Raw genomic sequence first — 25,779 nt, 5'->3', positions numbered from 1 at the left:
CTGAATTCTACATTTAGCAAGAAAAGTACCCGGATATGATTTCACGGAAAATAGCGAAGGCCAGCGATAGCAGCGTGTGGTGCCATGTACCGGTGGTGGCGCCGGGTGCCAAGCGCAGGCTAGAGCCAGCCAGGAGTGCCACATTTGCCACCAGTTGGTCTTCACTCGTCTCCGGGACAAGTCGCAACCATGAAGAATAAGTAAGTCACCCTTCAAGACTGCCCAGCCTGAAGCCGTTTTCTGTTGCATAAAAATGAAAATATTGCCAACAAATTGTCCTCCAAGAATTATCAAATGCGTTTCTTATAGCATCTTGTCGAAGTGCATACATATTTTGAACGTGAAAATAAATCCGTTCTGTTTCGTAATTACTTTACAGGCTTGTTAAAGTGCTCATTTCAAAATCTAACTCAAAACAGGAGCCTAAACGGTGGTGCTCAGGATTATATTTCAATCACCCAATGGCGACACATAAGGATTACTCAAGATTGCCACCATCACCGGCGTCAGTGGGGGTTGGGAGGCGGTGTGGAATGTCATAGTCACCACCAACCTGTTTCACAGCAGAGAGCGGTGCAGGAGGAAGCCTAAACCCGCACGACGTTAATATCGTCTGCTGCGTGTAGCAATATTTTGTTGTCACAACCAGCACGGAGCTCTTCATATGTTGTTGCTTAAGAATCATCTACTTGGAACAAAAGTTCTAAGTAGCACGGGCTATGGTGAGCCCGTAGTGGACTAAGCGTGGAGCTATCTGAGGACCACCGTTGCGTCCGTCAAATGTTGATAACGAAGTGGTCTGCCGCAGTTTAGTGATACGTTCATTAAGAAAGACGTATTGATAAAATACCTGTGTATCTTGGAAGATGAACAGAGGATATTTGGGGTCAATTCTAACCTTGCGAAGAGCGGAACCGTAATCAAAGTTAAACGAAATTGTCCTTAACACTTGGGTTGTGGGTACGCTGTGCCCTCACGGGTATAATGGTTGTGGGTACGCTGTGCCCTCACGGGTATAATGGTTGTGGGTACGCTGTGCCCTTACGGGTATAATGGTTGTGGGTACGCTGTGCCCTCACGGGTATAATGGTCGTGGGTATGCTGTGCCCTCACGGGTATAATGGTTGTGGGTACGCTGTGCCCTCACGGGTATAATGGTTGTGGGTATGCTGTACCCTCACGGGTATAATGGTTGTGGGTACGCTGTGCCCTCACGGGTATAATGGTTGTGGGTACGCTGTGCCCTCACGGGTATAATGGTTGTGGGTACGCTGTGCCCTCACGGGTATAATGGTTGTGGGTACGCTGTGCCCTCACGGGTATAATGGTTGTGGGTACGCTGTGCCCTCACGGGTATAATGGTTGTGGGTACGCTATACCCTCACGGGTATAATGGTTGTGGGTACGCTGTGCCCTCACGGGTATAATGGTTGTGGGTACGCTGTACCCTTACGGGTATAATGGTTGTGGGTACGCTGTGCCCTCACGGGTATAATGGTTGTGGGTACACTGTGCCCTCACGGGTATAATGGTTGTGGGTACGCTGTGCCCTCACGGGTATAATGGTTGTGGGTATGCTGTGCCCTCACGGGTATAATGGTTGTGGGTACGCTGTGCCCTCACGGGTATAATGGTTGTGGGTACGCTGTGCCCTCACGGGTATAATGGTTGTGGGTACGCTGTGCCCTCACGGGTATAATGGTTGTGGGTACGCTGTGCCCTCACGGGTATAATGGTTGTGGGTACGCTGTGCCCTCACGGGTATAATGGTTGTGGGTACGCTATACCCTTACGGGTATAATGGTTGTGGGTACGCTATACCCTTACGGGTATAATGGTTGTGGGTACGCTATACCCTTACAGGTATAATGGTTGTGGGTATGCTGTACCCTCACGGGTATAATGGTTGTGGGTATGCCGTACCCTTACGGGGTATAATGGTTGTGGGTACGCTATACCCTACCCTCACGCTGTGGAACAAACGATCAATCATATGTTCCCAAAACTGTAGAGAATTCAATTCTCTCGTCCAAAATTATTGTCAGTTTTAGCATTTCGAGTTAGCCAATTATCGAGTATAACCAAGTATTTTACCAAGTATTATTTAATACAGCCAAAGCTATCGTCATCTTAAATCATGCACTGGGTTTGAAAATGTTTGTTTAGGCTTCGGCTGAGTACTGGAAGCTATGTTTCGTCCCACTCAAAAAATTTATCCGGTATATCCTAGTGAAATTGTGAGCGCCACTTTTAACATGAGAGTGATTAGATTAAGCTTAAATCTTTCATTTATTTGTTAATTGTAATTTGTAAATTAATTTCCGACTTAGATAATTTGCATTTAAAAGCTTCATGGTTTTATGACTACATTGTGAGAAGAAAATAGCAGGATTACAATGACTTAGTGTTCAGTCTGCTCCTCTTCTAATTGGACTGGGTCGAAGGCAGCTATCAGACTGCCGCCTCACGCTGACAGTCGCTGATACCGCCCCCTGACTCCAGGCAGGAAAGGTGATAAGAGGAGAGTGATTTGGTGTAGATAAACTCCCTACTGTAGCCCGCGCATAGGTCCATTGTAGCGTGATGTAGGACTGCTGTAGCGTGGCTTTGAATGTTTGTAGCGTGACGTAAGTCTTGTAGTGTGACGTAAATCTGCAGTAGGATGATGTATGTCTACTGTAACGCGACGTTGGACTGTTTTAACGTAACACAGGAGTGATGTAGCGTGATTGGATAGTTGACGAACTATTCCAAAAGTTATGTCCCTAATGTGTAGTGGAAGCGTGTTGAACAGTCTCGGGCCTCTGATGTTGATAGGGTTCTCTCTCAGAGTACCTGTTGCACCTCCACTTTTCAACGGGGGTATTCTGCACATCCTGCCATGTCTTCTGGTCTCATGTGATGTTATTTCTGTGTGCAGGTTTGGGACCAGCCCCTCTAATATTTTCCACGTGAAAATTATTATGTATCTCTCCCGCCTCCACTCAAGAGATTACAGATTTAGGCATTTTAGTCGTTCCCAGTAGTTTAAATGTTTTACTGAGTGGATTCTAGCGGTAAAGGATCTCTGCACGCTCTCCAGATCATCAATTTCTCCAGCTTTGAAAGGGGCTGTCATTGTGCAGCAGTACTCTACTCTAGAGAGCACTAGCGTCTTGAAGAGTATCATCCTTGGTTCGGCATCTCTTGTTTGAAAGGTTCTTGTTATCCAACCTGCAATTTTTCATGCAGTTGTGACGGCTACTTTATTATGTTCTTTAAAGTTAAGGTCTTCCGACATGATTTCACCCAAATTCCTTACATTGCTTTTGCGTTGTACGGTATGATTTGACTGCGTTTTGTACGTGGTCTCCATTTTTATATTATATTTTTTTGCATAGCGCATGAGCTGGAACTAATCTTCGTTAAATACCATATTATTTTCTGTAGCCCATCGAAAGACCTGATTTACATAAGATTGGAGGTTTGCCGTGTCCTCTATGTTGTCTACTCTCATAAAAATCCTATTGTTATCTACAAAGGATGATACGGTACTATAGTTCCGATATGAGAATGAAAAAGAGTACTGGAGCAAGCATCAGTACCCTGGGGAACTGGCCATCTTCACCGTTGATGGTCTGGATTTAACTTTGATGACTATTACACATTTGGTTCTGTTTGTTAGGAAATTGTAGATCCATCTTCCTATTTTTCCGGTGATTCCTTTTGAACGCATTTTGTGCGCAGTAACACACAGTTGTCGAAGGCTTTTGCAAAATTGAATATTGCGTCCGCGTTTTGTATGTCTTCTGGTCTTCTGGTCTATGCTGGGCATAGTGATGTTCAGCAACTGTGATAGACAAGAGCGCCCTGTTCTGAAACCGTGTTGTCTAGGGTTATAGAGATGCTGGGATTCCATGTGTTTTGTGATCTTACTTCTTGTCACTCTTTCAATGATTATCTTTGAAAACGTTATAAGTGTATCTTTGAAGAGTGATATCTTTGCATCTTTATATCTTTAAGAGTGATATCTTTTTATCACTAGGTCATAAAATCAACCTGTTCTCGTTATAGCACGTCTCATTTTGACGCATATATTACCGAAGGTCAAAAATTTATGTACAAGAAAATGGCAGCGGCTCGTGAATTTGACATAATGTCCCCATTTTCTGTTGATCAAACCACACACTAGAAGGTGAAGGGACGGCGACGTTTCGGTCCGTCCTGGACCATTCTCAAGTCTATTGTGATTTAGACGGACCGAAACGTCGTCTTCCCTTCACTTTCTAGTGTGTGGTTTGGTCAACATATTTCAGCCACGTTATTGTGACTCCTCGTCCCCATTTTATGTTCGTGGGTCCTCTGGTAATAAGGTTAAATTGAGGCGCTTTAATACAACAATTTCTTGACGTTGCGAATGCTCACAAGAACGGGCTGATTGAATAATTGACGAACTGTTCTGGCGCACATTACATCATTGACTAGCTAACGAACTGTTCCTGGCGCACATTAGATAATTGATTAGCACACGAACTGTTCCTGGCGCACATTAGATCATTGACTAGCTAACGAACTGTTCCTGGCGCACATTAGATCATTGACTAACTAACGAACTGTTCCTGGCGCATATTAGATAATTGATTAGCTAACGAACTGTTCCTGATGCACATTAGATCATTGACTAACTAACGAACTGTTCCTGGCGCACAGTTATGTATCCCATTGTCTGTTTCAATCAAACCTATCCTGTTTAGACTACTTTTTGCAGCTATGTGGACTGCTGTAGCGTGACGTAGGTCTGCTGTAGCGTGACGTAGGTCTGCTGTAGAGTGACATAGGTCTGCTGTAGCGTGACGTAGGTCTGCTTCATCGCAAAACACACCACCAGAGCGCAAGACTGGACGCCCAGGCTAGGCTATTCATAGACAACGTCCGAACACTCCCACTAATTCACCCACCGCCTCCCGGACTAGGCTTTATTTCCTCTATGGGCTTTATTTTCCCTACGTATTACCAACTTAATTTGCTCAGTGATACATACCAAAGCTCAAAGTCTTTTATTGATGTCATGGACTAATAAAGAGTGTTGTTCGCGATCGTTGTTGATGTTCTGGCGTTACATGACATCATTTATACCGTGTGAAGCTCAATTTTTTTGCGATTGCAAGTTGAGGAGGTACACACACTGACGGAATTATCATTTCATTTTGTTTACAACTCTAAAGTAACCTTTAATCCTATCCAGAGTCAAGGATTAATGTAAACTAGAGTATACTGAGATATAAACACTGCTAGGAGTATGAACTATATCGGCAGGTTCATCGCAATCTCAGTAAACAGTTTAAGAAATATTTGAAGGCTAAATAAGTACTGGAGCTATTTTGAGCTCGACAGAAACTACGCGGTTGAATGTAACTGAAATAACGAAATGTAGCGAGATGCAGCATTGTCGTAGAGACAACAATATTGCCTCTACATACAACTACGCAGCTGTCTCCACACAAAACTACGCTGCCGCCGCTGCGTTAACATAAAACTGGAGATGAAATTCTGTGTATCTAACAAAACAAACATTCCTGGCCTAGATTTAAGATAAGTTCATTTTCTCAGAGGAAGGACAGGATATAACACTGCCGTCAGTGCTCGACAAACAAGTTTATCGTACCCACCCCGGCGCCCTTCAGGCTTGTACTGGCGAAAGGTTATAGCAAGTGCAAAGGTGCAAGAGAGACCATTGACAAACTGTTTTGCAAACACAATTTCAAGTAATGCTAAGTATAATCAAATTCAGCACGACCAGAGAGAATCCGACCAAATACAGCACGACCAGATAGTACAACCAAATAAAGCACGACCAAAGATATTACGACCAAATACAGCACGACCAAATACAGAATGTGTACATGACAAGATCAAAATACAGCACGATCAGTGGTATAACGACCAAATACAGCACGACCAGAAGTATTACGACCAAATACAGCACGACGAAAGATATTATCATCAAAGCCAATACGACCAGTGACATGACGACAAAATATATTTTGACCAAAGTCAGTATGACCAAAGACGTTATGACCAGAGACAAACCAAAGATGTACGACCAAACACATTAGGTCCAAACATTGTACTGTATAACGAAAGCAGAAATCATAATCTCTTTAATAATACTTTTATTTGCATTATTATTATTATTATTATTAGTAGTAGTAACAGCAGCAACAGTAATTGTAGCAGTACTAGAAGTAATAGTAGTACAAGTACCAGTAGAAGAACTAATAGCAGCAGTACTATTAGTATTAGAGCTGCTGTAATAGCAGCAGTCATAATTGTAGAAGTAGCAGTAATATCAGTAGCAGTAGCAATAAATAGTAGTAGCAGTGCAAGCAGAAGTAGGTGCAGCAATATAGATAACCCACATTTGTGTATTTGTGAAATACCAAGTCTTTCACACTCTCCTGAGTGCTTTGTCAAGGTCTGAGTGTGTGGTTCGTTGAGACTTACATCTCAACGACTGATGTCTCGCTCAAACCACACACTCAGACTTTGACAAAGCACTCAGGAGAGTGCGAAAGATTTGGTGTCATTTATTTACATAAATACACAAGTGTGTTTCTCTCTCTCTCTGTCTTTCTCTCTCACGCAATACTCTGCATAGATCTTTATCTTTGCCCCAGAAATATAATTCGGTTTATGATCATATAATTATAATAATTTTTAATAAATTTTAAACAGCTATTTCTGTAATCATGCCAACAACTTTTGTTATTAATTATTACAATAATTATTTATATTAAATTATTTCATTATTATTATTGTGTTATATTTTTATACAACAAGTGTGAAATTTATTTAGAGGAAAAAAATGTTACATTTTTTTGCGCGAGTTGCTAAAACCAACCCGTCATTCTAATAGAACGTCGCATTTTGACGTATACTCTACCTAAGGCAAAAAAAATCGTCGTACTAGAAAATGGAAGCGGCTGGCGAAATTGACGTACTGTCCCGTTTTCTGTTTTGGATCCTCTGGTAGGTTAGGATAAAGGGGGCACTTTAATACGACACTTTCTTGATGGTATTGGGTCAAATAGTTTACCTTTGGTCCTCGCTAAATGTGCGGTCTTATCTTCTATTTTATCAAACATTTTTAGATAAAACCATGAATAGGAATCGGAATTAGTGAGGAGTTCTCTATTATAGATCTGATTTGGGAGTTGAAGAGTTTTCCATGCCTTCTTTATAACGAATTCAAAAGTTGATCTCAATCTGCATTAAAGATCACGCTATTACATGATCACAGACGAAGCTGGCGACGGGAGAGTATTTTCAAGTTCAAGTATGTTTATTGAGACAAGAAAGAAATACATCTCATAGGAATAGAGTAGCTTAAGCTATTTCTACCCCCCATCAAAGGAATAGAGTAGCTTAGGCTATTTCTACCCCCTACCAAAGGAATAGAGTAGCTTAGGCTATTTCTACCCCCCATCAAAGGAATAGAGTAGCTTAGGCTATTTCTACCCCCCATCAAAGGAATAGAGTAGCTTAGGCTATTTCTACCCCCCATCAAAGGAATAGAGTAGCTTAGGCTATTTCTACCCCCCATCAAAGGGATAGAGTAGCTTAGGCTATTTCTACCCCCCATCAAAGGAATAGAGTAGCTTAGGCTATTTCTACCCCCCATCAAAAGGAATAGAGTAGCTTAGGCTATTTCTACCCCCCATCAAAGGAATAGAGTAGCTTAGGCTATTTCTACCCCCCATCAAAGGGATAGAGTAGCTTAGGCTATTTCTACCCCCCACCAAAGGGATAGAGTAGCCTAAACTATTTCTACAAAAGGCGTACTTTGCCTCATCAGCTTCACCCAACGGTACAGCGGCCCGTTGAGGAGGTAGCAAGCATCTGGAACAAGCTGCCAACCATAGCATCTAAGGTACAGGGCCACTTGTACCTTAGATGCATTAGATCAAAATGTACTTTCTGGAGAACCATGTTCCCGCCCAGGCTAAAATCGTCCAGAAACTCAATACAATTGAATACGACTCATCAGCCTACATTGTAAACGTCTGAGCCGGAGCACCAAGAGTTACGACCACTGGGAAGTCAAGAATAGAAATGAAGAGCTGAAGTTCTCTTCGAGATGTAAACATACAGCGTTTAGGACCATTCCTCCCACCCACCTTCCTGCAGCATCACCCCCACACACCCACCTACCTGAAGCATCACCCCAACACACCCACCTACCTGCAGCATCACCCCCACACACCCACCTACCTGCAGCATCACCCCCACACACCCACCTTCCTGCAGCATCACCCCAACACACCCACCTACCTGCAGCATCACCCCAACACACCCACCTTCCTGCAGCATCACCCCCACACACCCACCTACCTGCAGCATCACCCCAACACACCCACCTACCTGCAGCATCACCCCAACACACCCACCTTCCTGCAGCATCACCCCAACACACCCACCTTCCAGCAGCATCACCCCAACACACCCACCTACCTGCAGCATCACCCCAACACACCCACCTTCCTGCAGCATCACCCCAACACACCCACCTACCTGCAGCATCACCCCAACACACCCACCTTCCTGCAGCATCACCCACACACACCCACCTACCTGCAGCATCACCCCCACACACCCACCTACCTGCAGCATCACCCCCACACACCCACCTACCTGCAGCATCACACCCACCTTCCTGCAGCATCACCCCAACACACCCACCTTCCTGCAGCATCACCCCAACACACCCACCTTCCTGCAGCATCACCCCCACACACCCACCTTCCTGCAGCATCACCCCCACACACCCACCTACCTGCAGCATCACCCACACACACCCACCTACCTGCAGCATCACCCCCACACACCCACCTACCTGCAGCATCACCCCCACACACCCACCTACCTGCAGCATCACCCCAACACACCCACCTTCCTGCAGCATCACCCCCACACACACCCACCTTCCTGCAGCATCACCCCCACACACCCACCTTCCTGCAGCATCACCCCCACACACCCACCTTCCTGCAGCATTACCACACACACCCACCTTCCTGCAGCATCACCCCAACACACCCACCTACCTGCAGCATCACCCCAACACACCCACCTTCCTGCAGCATCACCCCAACACACCCACCTTCCTGCAGCATCACCCCAACACACCCACCTTCCTGCAGCATCACCCCAACACACCCACCTTCCTGCAGCATCACCCCCACACACACACACCTTCCTGCAGCATCACCCCCACACACCCACCTTCCTGCAGCATCACCCCCACACACCCACCTTCCTGCAGCATTACCACACACACCCACCTTCCTGCAGCATCACCCCAACACACCCACCTACCTGCAGCATCACCCCAACACACCCACCTTCCTGCAGCATCACCCCAACACACCCACCTACCTGCAGCATCACCCCAACACACCCACCTTCCTGCAGCATCACCCCAACACACCCACCTTCCTGCAGCATCACCCCAACACACCCACCTACCTGCAGCATCACCCCAACACACCCACCTTCCTGCAGCATCACCCCAACACACCCACCTACCTGCAGCATCACCCCAACACACCCACCTTCCTGCAGCATCACCCCCACACACCCACCTACCTGCAGCATCACCCCCACACACCCACCTTCCTGCAGCATCACCCCCACACACCCACCTACCTGCAGCATCACCCCAACACACCCACCTACCTGCAGCATCACCCCCACACATCCACCTACCTGCAGCATCACCCCCACACACCCACCTTCCTGCAGCATCACCCCCACACACCCACCTACCTACAGCATCACCCCAACACACCCACCTACCTGCAGCATCACCCCAACACACCCACCTACCTGCAGCATCACCCCCACACACCCACCTTCCTGCAGCATCACCCCCACACACCCACCTACCTGCAGCATCACCCCAACACACCCACCTACCTGCAGCATCACCCCCACACATCCACCTACCTGCAGCATCACCCCCACACACCCACCTTCCTGCAGCATCACCCCCACACACCCACCTACCTACAGCATCACCCCAACACACCCACCTACCTGCAGCATCACCCCAACACACCCACCTACCTGCAGCAACACCCCCACACACCCACCTACCTGCAGCATCACCCCCACACACCCACCTTCCTGCAGTATCACCCCCACACACCCACCTACCTGCAGCATCACCCCAACACACCCACCTACCTGCAGCATCACCCCAACACACCCACCTACCTGCAGCATCACCCCAACACACCCACCTACCTGCAGCATCACCACACACACCCACCTACCTGCAGCATCACCCCCACACACCCACCTTCCTGCAGCATCACCCCAACACACCCACCTACCTGCAGCATCACCCCCACACACCCACCTTCCTGCAGCATCACCCCCACACACCCACCTTCCTGCAGCATCACCCCAACACACACACATACCTGCAGCATCACCCCCACACACCCACCTTCCTGCAGTGTTGCTGGTGTACAGTGTTTGCTGGAGTACAGTGTTGCTGGAGTACAGTGTTCCTGGAGTACATGTTGCTGGAGTACAGTGTTGCTGGAGTACAGTATTGCTCGAGTACAGTGTTGCTGGAGCACAGTGATGCAGGAGTACAGTGTTGCTGGAGTACAGTGTTGCTGGAGTACAGTGTTGCTGGAGTACAGTGTTGCTGGAGTACAGTGTTGCTGGAGTACATGTTGCTGGAGTACAGTGTTGCTGGAGTACAGTGTTGCTGGAGTACAGTGTTGCTGGTGTACAGTGTTGCTGGAGTACAGTGTTGCTGGAGTACATGTTGCTGGAGTACAGTGTTGCTGGAGTACAGTGTTGCTGGAGTACATGTTGCTGGAGTACAGTGTTCCTGGAGTACAGTGTTGCTGGAGTACAGTGTTGCTGGAGTACACTGATGCTGGTGTAGTGTTGCTGGAGTACAGTGTTGCTGGAGTACAGTGTTGCTGGAGTACAGTGTCGCTGGAGTACAGTGTTGCTGGAGTACAGTGTTGCTGGAGTACAAGTTGCTGGAGTACAGTGTTGCTGGAGTACAATGTTGCTGGTGTACAGTGTTGCTGGAGTACAGTGTTGCTGGAGTACAGTGATGCTGAAGTACAGTGTTGCTGGAGTACAGTGTTGCTCGAGTACAGTGTTGCTGGAGTACGGTGTTGCTGGAGTACAGTGATGCTGGTGTACAGTGTTGCTGGAGTACAGTGTTGCTGGAATACAGTGTTGCTGGAGTACAGTGTTGCTGGAGTACAGTGTTGCTGGAGTACAGTGTTGCTGGAGTACAGTGTTGCTGGAGTACAGTGTTGCTGAAGTACAGTGTTGCTGGAGTACAGTGTTGCTGGAGTACAGTGTTGCTGGAGTACAGTGTTGCTGGAGTACATGTTGCTGGAGTACAGTGTTGCTGGAGTACAGTGTTGCTGGAGTACAGTGATGCTGGTGTACAGTGTTGCTGGAGTACAGTGTTGCTGGAGTACAGTGTTGCTGGAGTACAGTGTTGCTGGAGTACATGTTGCTGGAGTACAGTGTTGCTGGAGTACAATGTTGCTGGAGTACAGTGTTGCTGGAGTACATGTTGCTGGAGTACAGTATTGCTGGAGTACAGTGTTGCTGGAGTACATGTTGCTGGAGTACAATGTTGCTGGAGTACGGTGTTGCTGGAGTACAATGTTGCTTTAGTACAATGTTGCTGGAGTACAGTGTTGCTGGAGTACGGTGTTGCTGGACTACAGTGTTGCTGGAGTACAGTGTTGCTGGAGTACAGTGTTGCTGGAGTACAGTGTTGCTGAAGTACAGTGTTGCTGAAGTACAGTGTTGCTGGAGTACAGTGTTGCTGGAGTACAGTGTTGCTGAAGTACAGTGTTGCTGGAGTACAGTGTTGCTGGAGTACAATGTTGCTGGAGTACGGTGTTGCTGAAGTACAGTGTTGCTGGAGTACAGTGTTGCTGGAGAACAGTGTTGCTGAAGTACAGTGTTGCTGGAGTACAGTGTTGCTGGAGTACAGTGTTGCTGAAGTACAGTGTTGCTGGAGTACAGTGTTGCTGGAGTACAGTGTTGCTGGAGTACAGTGTTGCTGGAGTACAGTGTTGCTGGAGTACAGTGTTGCTGGAATACAGTGTTGCTGAAGTACAGTGTTGCTGGAGTACAGTGTTGCTGGAGTACAGTGTTGCTGGAGTACAGTGTTGCTGGAGTACAGTGTTGCTGAAGTACAGTGTTGCTGGAGTACAGTGTTGCTGAAGTACAGTGATGCTGGAGTACAGTGTTGCTGGAGTACAGTGTTGCTGAAGTACAGTGTTGCTGGAGTACAGTGTTGCTGGAGTACAATGTTGCTGGAGTACGGTGCTGCTGAAGTACAGTGTTGCTGGAGTACAGTGTTGCTGGAGAACAGTGTTGCTGAAGTACAGTGTTGCTGGAGTACAGTGTTGCTGGAGTACAGTGTTGCTGAAGTACAGTGTTGCTGGAGTACAGTGTTGCTGGAGTACAGTGTTGCTGGAGTACATGTTGCTGGAGTACAGTGTTGCTGGAGTACAGTGTTGCTGAAGTACAGTGGTGCTGGAGTACAGTGTTGCTGGAGTACAGTGTTGCTGGAATACAGTGTTGCTGAAGTACAGTGTTGCTGGAGTACAGTGTTGCTGGAGTACAGTGTTGCTGAAGTACAGTGTAGCTGGAGTACAGTGTTGCTGGAGTACAGTGTTGCTGAAGTACAGTGTTGCTGGAGTACAGTGTTGCTGGAGTACAGTGTTGCTGAAGTACAGTGTTGCTGGAGTACAGTGTTGCTGGAGTACAATGTTGCTGGAGTACGGTGTTGCTGAAGTACAGTGTTGCTGGAGTACAATGTTGCCTTTAGTACGGTGTTGCTGGAGTACGGTGTTGCTGGAGTTCAGTGTTGCTGGAGTACAGTGTTGCTGGAGTACAATGTTGCTGGAGTACGGTGTTGCTGGAGTAGTGTTGCTGGAGTACAGTGTTGCTGGAGTACAGTGCTGCTGGAGTACAGTGTTGCTGGAGTACAGTGTTGCTGGAGTACAGTGTTGCTGGAGTACAGTGTTGCTGGAGTACAGTGTTGCTGGAGTACATGTTTCTGGAGTACATGTTGCTGGAGTACAGTGTTGCTGGAGTACAGTGTTGCTGGAGTACATGTTGCTGGAGTACATGTTGCTGGAGTACAGTGTTGCTGGAGTGCAGTGTTGCTGAAGTACAGTGTTGCTGAAGTACAGTGTTGCTGGAGTTCAGTGTTGCTGGAGTACAGTGTTGCTGAAGTACAGTGTTGCTGGAGTACAGTGTTGATGGAGTACAGTGTTGCTGGAGTACAGTGTTGCTGAAGTACAGTGTTGCTGGAGTACAGTGTTGCTGGTGTACAGTGTTGCTGGAGTACAGTGTTGCTTTAGTATTGTGTTGCTGGAGTACAGTGTTGCTGGAGTACAATGTTGCTGGAGTACAGTGTTGCTGGAGTACAGTGTTGCTGAAGTACAGTGTTGCTGGAGTACAGTGTTGCTTTAGTATAGTGTTGTTGGAGTAGTGTTGCTGGAGTACATGTTGATGAAGTACAGTGTTGCTGGAGTACATGTTGCTGGAGTACATGTTGCTGGAGTACAGTGTTGCTGGAGTACAGCGTTGAGGGCTGGTGGGAGTACACGTTGCTGGAGTACAGTGTTGCTGGAGTACATGTTGCTGGAGTACATGCTGCTTAAGTACAGTGTTGCTGGAGTACATTGTTGCTGGAGTACAGTGTTGCTGGAGTATAGTGTTGGTGGAGTACATGTTGCTGGAGTTCAATGTTGCTGGTGTACAGTGTTGCTAGAGTACAGTGTTGCTGGAGTAGAGTGTTGCTGGAGTACATGTTGCTGGAGTACATGTTGCTGGAGTATATGTTGCTGGAGTACAGTGTTGCTGGAGTACAGTGTTGCTGGAGTACAGTGTTGCTGGAGTACAATGTTGCTGGAGTACAGTGTTGCGGGAGTACAGTGTTGCTGGAGTACATGTTGCTGGAGTACAGTGTTGCTGGAGTACATGTTGCTGGAGTACAGTGTTGCTGGAGTACATGTTGCTGGAGTACAGTGTTGCTGGAGTACAGTGTTGCTAGAGTACAGTGTTGAGCGCTGGGGGGAGTACAGTGTTGCTGGAGTACAGTGTTGCTGGAGTACAGTGTTGCTGGAGTACAGTGTTGCTGGAGTACAGTGTTGCTGGTGTACAGTGTTGCTGGAGTACATGTTGCTGGAGTACAGTGTTGCTGGAGTACAGTGTTGCTGGAGTACAGTGTTGCTGGAGTACATGTTGCTGGTGAACAGTGTTGCTGGTGTACAGTGTTGCTGGAGTACATGTTGCTGGAGTACAGTGTTGCTGGAGTACATGTTGCTGGAGTACAATGTTGCTGAAGTACAGTGTTGCTGGTGTACAGTGTTGCTAGTGTATAGTGTTGCTGGTGTACAGTGTTGCTGGAGTACATGTTGCTGGAGTACAGTGTCGCTGGAGTACATGTTGCTGGAGTACAATGTTGCTGGAGTACATGTTGCTGGAGTACATGTTGCTGGTGTACAGTGTTGCTAGTGTACAGTGTTGCTGGTGTACAGTGTTGCTGGAGTACATGTTGCTGGAGTACAGTGTTGCTGGAGTACATGTTGCTGGAGTACAGTGTTGCTGGAGTACAGTGTTGCTGGAGTACAGTGTTGCTGGAGTATATGTTGCTGGAGTACAGTGTTGCTGGAGTACAGTGTTGCTGGAGTACAGTGTTGCTGGAGTACAGTGTTGCTGGAGTAGATGTTGCTGGAGTACAGTGTTGCTGGAGTACTGTGTTGCTCGAGTATATGTTGCTGGAGTACAGTGTTGCTGGAGTACAGTGTTGCTGGAGTACAGTGTTGCTGGAGTACAGTGTTGCTGGAGTATATGTTGCTGTAGTACAGTGTTGCTGGAGTACAGTGTTGCTGGAGTACAGTGTTGTTGGAGTACAGTGTTGCTGGAGTATATGTTGCTGGAGTACAGTGTTGCTGGAGTACAATGTTGCTGGAGTATATGTTGCTGGAGTACAGTGTTGCTGGAGTACAATGTTGCTGGAGTAGTGTTGCTGGAGTACAGTACTGCTGGAGTAGAGTGTTGCTGGAGTACAATGTTGCTGGAGTAGTGTTGCTGGAGTACAGTGTTGCTGGAGTACAGTGTTGCTGGAGTACAGTGTTGCTGGAGTACAGTGTTGCTGGAGTACAGTGTTGCTGGAGTATATGTTGCTGGAGTATAGTGTTGCTGGAGTACAATGTTGCTGGAGTATATGTTGCTGGAGTACAGTGTTGCTGGAGTACAGCGTTGCTGGAGTACAATGTTGCTGGAGTAGTGTTGCTGGAGTACAGTACTGCTGGAGTAGAGTGTTGCTGGAGTACAGTGTTGCTGGAGTACAGTGTTGCAGGAGTACATGTTGCTGGAGTACAGTGTTGCTGGAGTACAGTGCTGCTGGAGTACAGTGTTGCTGGAGTACAGTGCTGCTGGAGTACAGTGTTGCTGGAGTACAGAGTTGCTGGAGTACAGTGTTGCAGGAGTACATGTTGCTGGAGTACAATGTTACTGGAGTACATGTTGCTGGAGTACAGTGCTGCTAAGGTACATGTTGCTGGAGTACAGTGTTGCTGGAGTACAATGTTGCTGGAGTACAGTGCTGCTAAGGTACATGTTGCTGGAGTACAGTGCTGCTAAGGTACATGTTGCTGAAGTACAGTGTTGCTGGAGTACAGTGCTGCTAAGGTACATGTTGCTGAAGTACAGTGTTGCTGGAGTACAGTGCTGCTAAGGTACATGTTGCTGGAGTACAGTGTTGCTGGAGTACAGTGTTGCAGGAGTACATGGTGCTGGAGTACATGTTGCTGGAGTACATATTGCTGGAGTACATGTTGCTGGAGTACAGTGTTGCAGGAGTACAATGTTGCTGGAGTACAGTGTTGCTGGAGTACATATTGCTGGAGTACATGTTGCTGGAGTACATGTTGCTGGAGTACAGTGTTGCTGGAGTACAATGTTGCTGGAGTACAGTGTTGCTGGAGTACAGTGATGCTGAAGTACAGTGTTGCTGGAGTACAGTGTTGCTGGAGTACATTGATGCTGGTGTACAGTGTTGCTGGAGTACAGTGTTGCTAGAGTACAGTGTTGCTGGAGTACAGTGTTGCTGGAGTACAGTGTTGCTGGAGTACAGTGTTGCTGGAGTACATGTTGCTGGAGTACAGTGCTGCTGGAGTACAGTGTTGCTGGAGTACAGTGTTGCTGGAGTACATGTTGCTGGTGTACAGTGTTGCTAGTGTACAGTGTTGCTGGTGTACAGTGTTGCTAGTGTACAGTGTTGCTGGTGTACAGTGTTGCTGGAGTACATGTTGCTGGAGTACAGTGTTGCTGGAGTACATGTTGCTGGAGTACAGTGTTGCTGGTGTACAGTGTTGCTGGAGTAATGTTGCTGGAGTACAGTGTTGCTGGTGTACAGTGTTGCTGGTGTACAGTGTTGCTGGTGTACAGTGTTGCTGGAGTACAATGTTGCTGGAGTACAGTGTTGCTAGAGAACAGTGTTGCTGGAGTGCAGTGTTGCTGGAGTACAGTGCTGCTGGAGTACAGTGTTGCTGGAGTACAGTGTTGCTGGAGTACAGTGTTGCTGGAGTACAGTGTTGCTGGAGTACAGTGTTGCTGGAGTACAGTGTTGAGCGCTGGGGGAAGTACAGTGTTGCTGGAGAACAGTGTTGAGGGCTGGTGGGAGTACAATGTTGCTGGAGTACAGTGTTGAGGGCTGGTGGGAGTACAGTGTTGCTAGAGAACAGTGTTGCTGGAGTACAGTGTTGAGGGCTGGTGGGAGTGTAAGCGAGACAATACACTCGTGGCTCAGGTGTAGCCTGGAATGCGTGTAGCCTCTACACTGAGTACTTCTGCCAAGGTATTTCTAAATCGCAACACAAGTAACTCTATGCCCGCACCTCTCTTGTGTACAGCTGTTTGCCGTCTCAGCTCTCTATGCTCTAATTACAAGAATATATTAAACTCTTATTTTGGATGTTAACAATTATATATATATATATATATATATATATATATATATATATATATATATATATATATATATATATATATATATATATATATATATATATATATATATATATATATATATATATATATATATATGTCGTACCTAGTAGCCAGAATGCACTTCTTGGCCTACTATGCAAGGCCCGATTTACCTAATAAGCCAAGTTTTCCTGAATTAATACATTTTCTCTAATTTTTTTCTTATGAAATGATAAAGCTATCGGTTTCATTATGTATGAGGTAATTTTTTTTTATTGGAGTTAAATTTAACGTAGATATATGACCGAACCTAACCAACCCTACCTAACCTAACCTAACCTATCTTTATAGGTTAGGTTAGGTTAGGTAGCCGAAAAAGTTAGGTTAGGTTAGGTTAGGTAGGTTAGGTAGTCGAAAAACAATTAATTCATGAAAACTTGGCTTATTAGGCAAATCGGGCCTTGCATAGTAGGCCGAGAAGTGCGTTGTGGCTACTAGGTACGACATATATATATATATATATCATACCTAATAGCCAGAACGCACTTCTCAGCATACTATGCAAGGCCCGATTTGCCTAATAAGCCAAGTTTTCATGAATTAATGTTTTTTCGACTACCTAACCTACCTAACCTAACCTAACCTAACTTTTTCGGCTTCCTAACGTAACCTAATTGGTTAGGTTCCGTCATATATCTACGTTAATTTTAACTCCAATAAATTTAAAATTGACCTCATACATAATGAAATGGGTAGCTTTATCATTTCATAAGAAAAAAAGTAGAGAAAATATATTAATTCAGGAAAACTTGGCTTATTAGGCAAATCGGGCCTTGCATAGTAGGCTGAGAAGTGAGTTCTGGCTACTAGGTACGAATGCCGGAGAACGCATTCCTGACTCTCATAATCGTCAGTCTTTATTTCCTCCCAGCTAAGCCTTAATGCGTTGATATCTTCATCAGGAGTTGCATTGTTTTGAATGGAAAAACTGCGAACTCTAATTGATATACCAGTCACCGTAATTGTTTACAATCTTTTATCGCCTTCGATATTGATTTCCCGCTTGTTTTAGTTCACTTTACTCATATGCAGATGATAAGTCATAATAACGTGGCTGAAGATGAAGAGACGACGACGTTTCGGTCCATCTTGGACCATTATCAAGTCGATTGTGACTTAATCATCATCACAATCGACTTATTATAGTCCAGGACGGACCGAAACGTTGTCGTCTCATCATCTTCTGGTGTGTGGTCTGGTCATCATATCTTCACTCTACTCTTGAATTTCTTTTGCTTGTATTGGTTAGCTCATGCGATATATCTGCCAATCATCACACGTTCGTATCTCCTTCTTTCAAGCTTGTGATAATGGAAGAATCACCGGTATTATCTCCTGGGGGCAGGAGTGGAAGCAATCGTTCACACTGCCAGCCACCATTGTGAAGTCGTTTGATCTCGCCCATCTAAAACGGGAGGAGAGCATTCATTAGAGACAGTTATAATTGCTCAGGGAGTGTGTCAAAGCAAGGATGGTTTTTTGGTGTCTTTTTTGTGTGGGGTGTGATGTGCAAGCCGCTATTTGATTGGTTCTAATTGACCATACAGGAAACGTCAACAGAGCCTAGGCTATATTTGGCGGCCACAGTTTGAGAGCGAATAAAGCGTAAATATAGCATTCAGAGACATATATTATACAAAAATAGGCCAAGTAAAAATATAGAAACATTGCAAATAATCTAAAAATTAAGAGTGGCTTTATGACGTTCAAATCTCCGAATTTATTTGAACAACAGTGGACAAACTAGCGCTCAGCCAAATACTTACTACAAACACGCCCTCGCCACTCTTACAAGAGAAAACAAACAGGAGAGCAGCGCCGATAAGTGACAAAGGAGGAGAGGCAAGCAGAAAGCAAAGAGAGTCCGGGAGAGGGGCACCAGAGCCAAAATAAAATGGTGGGCAAGAGCCAGGAGTTGCTCGCACCATATTTAGGCCAGCAGGGGGGTACCGGTGTCCGAACCCGCGGCGGCTGACTGGGTTACACAGCTCCCAGTTCGACCTGGTGCCTCTTGACTTGGGCTGACTGTATCATCAACTAGAACAATAGCTGTAGTGTTTGATATATTTGATTCTCTAGGAGACTCGAACCGCCGACTCCACAGTGTGAGTCGGAAGCTCTTCCACTGAGCTATCGGGAGTCGACAGCTATATATTGTTGTGTCTCCAAGACACACAACGACATCAATAGTTTACGGCTGTCATTAACGGCCATTTGAGATTTCTTTGGTGCCTGTCTGACGTTTATGTAATTGTAAACATAAATAGTTCAAGTATTGTAAATATATATATTTCTTATTTATAATATATAATCTAATATATATATATATATATATATATATATATATATATATATATATATATATATATATATATATATATATATATATATATATAAAATACAATACATATGATATATATTATATAATATATTATAATAAACATAATAAATACATATAAAATAAAAAACGACATTTTATATATATATATATATATATATATATATATATATATATATATATATATATATATATATATATATATATATATATCGTATTTTTTAATATGTATATATTATATTTATTATAATATATATATTATGTAATATATATTACATATATAATATAATATATATTATATTATTTATAATATATATTATATATAATATTATATATTATATAATATATTTATATTGGGCGCTCAAAACTATTTGAACTATTTATGTTAACAATTACATAAACAATGTAATTCTTTGGGACAGGCCCCAAAGAAATCTCAAATGCATGTTACTGAGAGCTGTAAACTAGTGTCTAGGATGTGTTATTTATCAACATTCTTAACAAAATCTTTCCAGTTTCATTGTAGTTACTGTGTTCACAAAGGTGCAGATAACACTAAGCTTCTCTGCTCAGTCGGGGCAAGAATTAACCTCTTCCCAGATTACACACTTTTAGAGAAATTCCTCTTCTTAATTAACTCGGGCTGAACGCTTGTATTTCCATCAGTATGGCTTCAGAACCTGGCAGAGATTGCTGGAGATAAATTTAATTCTTGCCTTTTATTTAAGATTTTGCTCAAAAAAACTAATTGACATACCTGTCCTTCGAAAATTCTGACCCAATCCTTATGTTTAAAAACACTCACACTAGAGTAATAAACGAATGCCAGAGACAACACGGACCAGATGGCCTGGACAATATTAGCCTCATCTGTGAACATAAGAAGATAAAAATCAGGGAAACTGCAGGAGGCATATTGGCCCCATACGTGGCAGCTCCTATTTACATCCACCATAACACATTCGTAGATATGTCTAACCTACGCTTGAAACAATCAAGGGAGCCTACGTCTATTATATTATGCGGTAATTGGTTCCACAAATCGACAAGCCTGTTACCGAACCAGTATTTACCCAACAATGGGTAAATGGGAGCAAACACAATGTTGGTGTTGCCTTGAAGTAGACGACTAAAAACAAACCACCAGCTGGATGAAACAAGGCTGAACCCATCTTTGTGCAATATATTGACCAACCGGGTTGTAGTGGATGCTGCGGGCCGCTTCAAGAAACAGCCTGTTGGACCACCTTATCACAAGGCTCAAGTGGAGCCTTGGGGAGTAGAAAAACTCCCGAAACCTTCTACAGGTATTAGTAGTCATCCATTAAAGTATAGTAATATAGACTATGCTTTTTACAGACGCTCATTTGTATATAAGAAAAGATTATGTGATCCCCACGTAACATTTTAATACATTATTTAAATATTAACTTCATGTAGTATTTGTTAAATACATAGCAAAATAGTTATTCAGTATTACTAATAAAAATATTATCTACGAATCTCAGAAATTTGGTTGTTAAGGGAGTGTGGACGAACGATTGGCAGGAGTTTAAATTGAACATTTCTTGGTTCTGAACTAAGTAATGAAGACAAAGTTACCAGATTTGTGCTAGATGATGTTGAACTTACTAAAAAGATCTGAGTGATCAGAGGAGTGACACAGACCAGACCACGCCATCAGAGAAGAGACACAGACCAGACCACACCATCAGAGAAGAGACACAGACCAGACCACACCATCAGAGAAGAGACACAGACCAGACCACACCATCAGAGAAGAGACACAGACCAGACCACACCATCAGAGGAGTGACACAGACCAGACCACACCATCAGAGAGGAGACACAGACCAGACCACACCATCAGAGAAGAAACACAGACCAGACCACAAAGCAACAGAACAGAACATGTGTTTGATGTCATCCTAGTGTCGTCTTTTTTCTGGATATAAGGCCATACCAGCGTCTGCTGTGACTGCATTCATTGGCACTGATTTTGTGAGCCAGCCCCAGAGGCGCGTAGCAGCTGTTGCTGTAGGCTTCCCACACACGCCACATTTACTGGCAACCGCGTGTTATCGCCACGCAGTTTGTGAGAATTGGCAGAAGAGAGGAGATGTTTCTAAGTATAGAAAGTTTGTCTTAGGATTCACATCAGTTCAAATCTGCCACGATGAATCGCTACATGCAAGTGTATTATAAATTTATCGAGTTCTGTAGTCGATAATCTCACTTCAATTATGTAATAATACAAGGAATGAGTCCTAAGATTTTAAAGGAAAACAAAATCGTAAAATTTTAGAAGTTTTAAAGTGTAATCTTGAATTCCACACAAGAAATAAAATGGTGTAGTAAATCCTTTATTTCGGGTAATCTGTTCCCATACATAACCTGTTCCCCACAGATAACCTGTTCCCCACAGATAGCCTGTTCCCAACAAATAGCCTGCTCCCCACAGATAACCTATTCCCCACAGATAGCCTATTCCCCACAGATAGCCTATTCCCCACAGATAGCCTGTTCTTACAGATATCCTGCTGCCAACAAATAGCCTGTTCCTCACAGACTGGTTAATTTTTCAGCTATTTTAAACAATTTATCTTTGCAGGGCGTTATTGTCGTTGTTGCTAGCCATGATGGTGCTGTTCGCGCGCACCTCCGCCTGGGACCTCTTCGGTGCTGGCGACGACGACGACGAGTGAGTACCTGACGTGTATGGTGCGTGATGATGAGTTCCTGGCGTGTATGATGAGTAGCTGACGTGTATGGTGCGTAATGATGAGTTCCTGACGTGCATGATGAGTACCTGACGTGTATGGTGCGTGGTGATGAGTTCCTAACGTGTATGATGAGTACCAGTCTTGTATGATGCGTGATGACAGGAGTATCTGACGTGTATGATGTATGATGATGTGTTCCTGACGTGTATGATATGGTGGAGTCTGATACTGATAACGAGTGCCTGACTGTTGTATGATGATAGTGATGATGATGGTAATGTTGATAATGTTGATAATGATAATGATGGTTATGATGATGACTGTGGTAATGATGATAATGATAATGTTGGTGAAAATGACGACTGTAGTGATGATGATATTGATGGTGATGGTGAAAAGGATAATACAGATGATAATGATGTGTTAATGATGACAAATATGATGATAGTGGTAATAAGAATAATGATGATGAAGATGGTGGTAATGATGGCTATGGTGATGAGTCGTGGTTATGATGATGTTTTAAAGTAAAGTAAATTTTATTCAGGAAATACATACATAACTCAAAATTCAAAATTCAAATTCAAATGTTTATTCAGGTAGAGTACATACATAAAAGGTGTGATACAAATATTGATGAATTTATAGAAGTTATAGGATTTTAGAATAGTTATAGAAATTTATAGAAGTTATAGTTATAGAATTTATAAAAGTTTATAGTTGATTTACAAACATAAAGGGGGATTTATAGATAGAGGTTGTACGTACAATAAAGCCTAAAGCCACTAGTAAGCATAGCGTTTCGGGCAAGGTGAGGTGAGGTGAGGGAAAACACTTAGATTAAAACTTAATAGTAATTGAGCTTAAAGTATAAATTGCGTTGAAAAAAATATATATAAAACAGAGGGGAACATGGTAGAAAATAGCCAATATACAAGTTGGTCAACAAACTTAGATATTGGTCAACTTAGTTAGATATTGTTCTAATAGCAGCTTTGTGTTGAGTAATTAGAGGACGTAAATGATTTTGGGTAGTAGAACCCCAAGCACAAATACCATAGTTGAGATATGGATAGATGAGAGAGTAATAGAGAGTCACCAAGGCAGGGCGGGGTATATTTGTACTCAACACATTTTATTCTTTTTACCCATTAGTTTTAAGCTTTAGTCATTAGTGTTTTTTCCTGCCCGAAACGCTTTGCGTAATAGTGGCTTTAGGCATTGTATGTACTAGCTCTATCTATAAAGCCAACAAACTTTGTAAAATCTCTTTATGTATGTACCTTTACCTAAATAAAAATTATTATTATTATTATTATTATTACATAATATCTGATCTTAGAAAGAATGCAACAGTTTTAGAAACTTTTTTTGCTATATTTAGAATGTGTCTCTGGAAATTCAGCTTGTTATCGATGAGGACACCAAGGAATTTACCATCAACTTTACTACTGATTTATATATTGTTTATTCTTAGATTAATTTCATTTGAGGATTCATTACGAAACAAAATATAGAAAGTTTTGTCAATGTTAAGAGTGAGTTTGTTAGCAGTTAGCCAAAGATGGACTTTATTTAGTTCAGTATTCACAGTGACATTTAGAGCATGTGAGTCAGGACTGGAGAAAATGAAAGTTGTGTCATTAGCAAATAAGATTTGTTGATGTTAATGGTGGTAATTATAGTGATAATGATGTATACGGAAGGTCCTTACCTGGAACAATTACCTTTTTTTCATTATATTATTTAAGGGTTGAATGTGGAGTGAGCGCCGTGGTGTTGCAACCCGCTCTCGCAAAAGACAGTACATATATGACTTATTGTTTGTAGTCACTATTTGTCTGATTAATAAGTACATATGTGGTATATGCCAAGTTATATGTTGTTTGTAAGGTACAACTCTTACTATAGATTTGCTAAACACCAGTTTTCATATTATGAATTTCTTTTTCAGTTTTATTAAACAGTAGAGATTTTATACAATATTTGACAATATCCTGAGTTACTTTACAATTTATTTAAATATATTGGTTTTGTTTTATTATTTTTATAAAACTGTAATATCAATATAAGTATAGGTTAAGTAATAATTGTACTTAAGAAGCAATAAGATGCTCATATTAACATACTAAGGTGGTTAGGTTAGGTCGGTGTTTTCTATTAAGCTTTTCAAGGTAAACTAAAATATTCACAATAAATTAGTATGTCACATATGAACTTATTAATAAGCCAATATTGACTATAAGCAAGTGCGAGAACGGGTTGCAACGGCAGCCTCCGTGTTCCTGATCCTCAAGAGTTTTTACCAGAATTTACCTGAGCCATTAACTCTAGTGGTCTAGACGGGGACAGGAAGCCGGCGGCCTGTCGGAAGTCCCCCAATTTGCCTTGAGTTACCATCATTGTGTGTTCTTGAGAGTCTTATTTTGCCCTCTTTTGCAGTGATGATGATGACGATGATGACGATGATGACAATGATGATGATGATGACGATGATGATGATGATGACGATGATGATGATGATGATGATGACGACGATGACGACGGGGACGGGGACGACGACGATGATGATGATGATGATGATGATGATGATGACGATGATGATGATGACGATGATGATGATGATGACGACGATGATGATGATGATGATAACGATGATGATGATGATGATGATGACGATGATGATAATGACGACGACGATGATGATGATGATGACGATGATGATGATGATAATGATGATGATGATGATGATGATGATGATGATGATGATGATGATGATGATGATGATGATGACGATGATGATGATGATGATGATGATGATGATGATGACGATGACGACGACGACGACGAGTAACTCCAAAATCACATACTTTCCCCCCCCCCACGCTCCCCGTCCTCTGACGTCATGTCTGACGCCAAGGATGGGGGAAATAAATAAAATATCTCATATTAATAACGCTAACCTTATATTATCTTCTCATCGTCCGTCAATCGTCCTCGTCCGTCAATCGTCCAGCAAACGTCGTCTCTCCAGAGCATCTTCACGTGTCTTATCGTCATCAACTCCACAAATACTCGTCAATTCGCCCAGCAGTGAATGCACAAAAATGGCCGTCATGCCTTTCACCCAGATGTGAAATCAATCAAAACATGGTTCAAATTCACAAGATTTGTCTTAATGTAATCATGAACTGTTCGTTGTCGTAAGCTAGCAGGAGATACATAGAGTGAAACTGGTGATATTTGTTTTTTAACACTTATTCTTCGTCAAGATACAGGAAATACAACGCGACAAAGAGGGTTGGGAACACAGGCGTCAACATGGCACAAGAGTTCCTTCGCTTCACCAAGACTATTCAACATTTCTGGTGACAATAATAAACAAGTTAGGAGCACTATCGTCCGACTCATCAGCCCCAGTGCGTGATCGCTATTTTATACTACCAATAAATATTATTACAAATATTTGATTTCATTTTCCACTGAGTGTGGTGCAGGGTCTGTGTTTCCCCGGTGAAGATAACACTTCCTTAAACCACAAGTTATATGTAACCTAAGAACTCTTCCTCGTGAAGGATTCGAACCTCAGAAATCCAGGTGCATCAAACAACACTA

At 43.6% G+C, this 25,779-nt stretch overlaps 1 protein-coding gene across 1 annotated transcript; it reads left to right on the top strand.

The window, feature by feature from the left end:
* The first annotated feature begins 57 nt into the window (after positions 1 to 57).
* Positions 58 to 25,627, top strand: LOC138369809 (penicillin-binding protein 1A/1B-like). Its single transcript, XM_069333549.1, has 3 exons — positions 58 to 200; positions 22,053 to 22,142; positions 24,607 to 25,627. The coding sequence occupies exons 1-3, from the start codon at positions 190 to 192 to the stop codon at positions 25,016 to 25,018; spliced, it is 513 nt and encodes a 170-aa protein (XP_069189650.1). The 5' UTR covers positions 58 to 189; the 3' UTR covers positions 25,019 to 25,627.
* Positions 25,628 to 25,779: the final 152 nt, after the last annotated feature.

This window comes from Procambarus clarkii, chromosome 4, assembly GCF_040958095.1.
Source record: "Procambarus clarkii isolate CNS0578487 chromosome 4, FALCON_Pclarkii_2.0, whole genome shotgun sequence".
Taxonomy (NCBI): domain Eukaryota; kingdom Metazoa; phylum Arthropoda; class Malacostraca; order Decapoda; family Cambaridae; genus Procambarus; species Procambarus clarkii.
The sequence above is the reverse complement of the archived record's forward strand: the minus strand, read 5'-3'. Positions and strand labels throughout refer to the sequence as shown.

What these genes read in the sequence shown, in the direction of transcription:
- LOC138369809 (XM_069333549.1), top strand. An exon ending in GCTGGCGACGACGACGACGA is followed by an intron (nt 22,143 to 24,606) that starts GTGAGTACCTGA and finishes CCTCTTTTGCAG; the next exon opens with TGATGATGATGACGATGATG.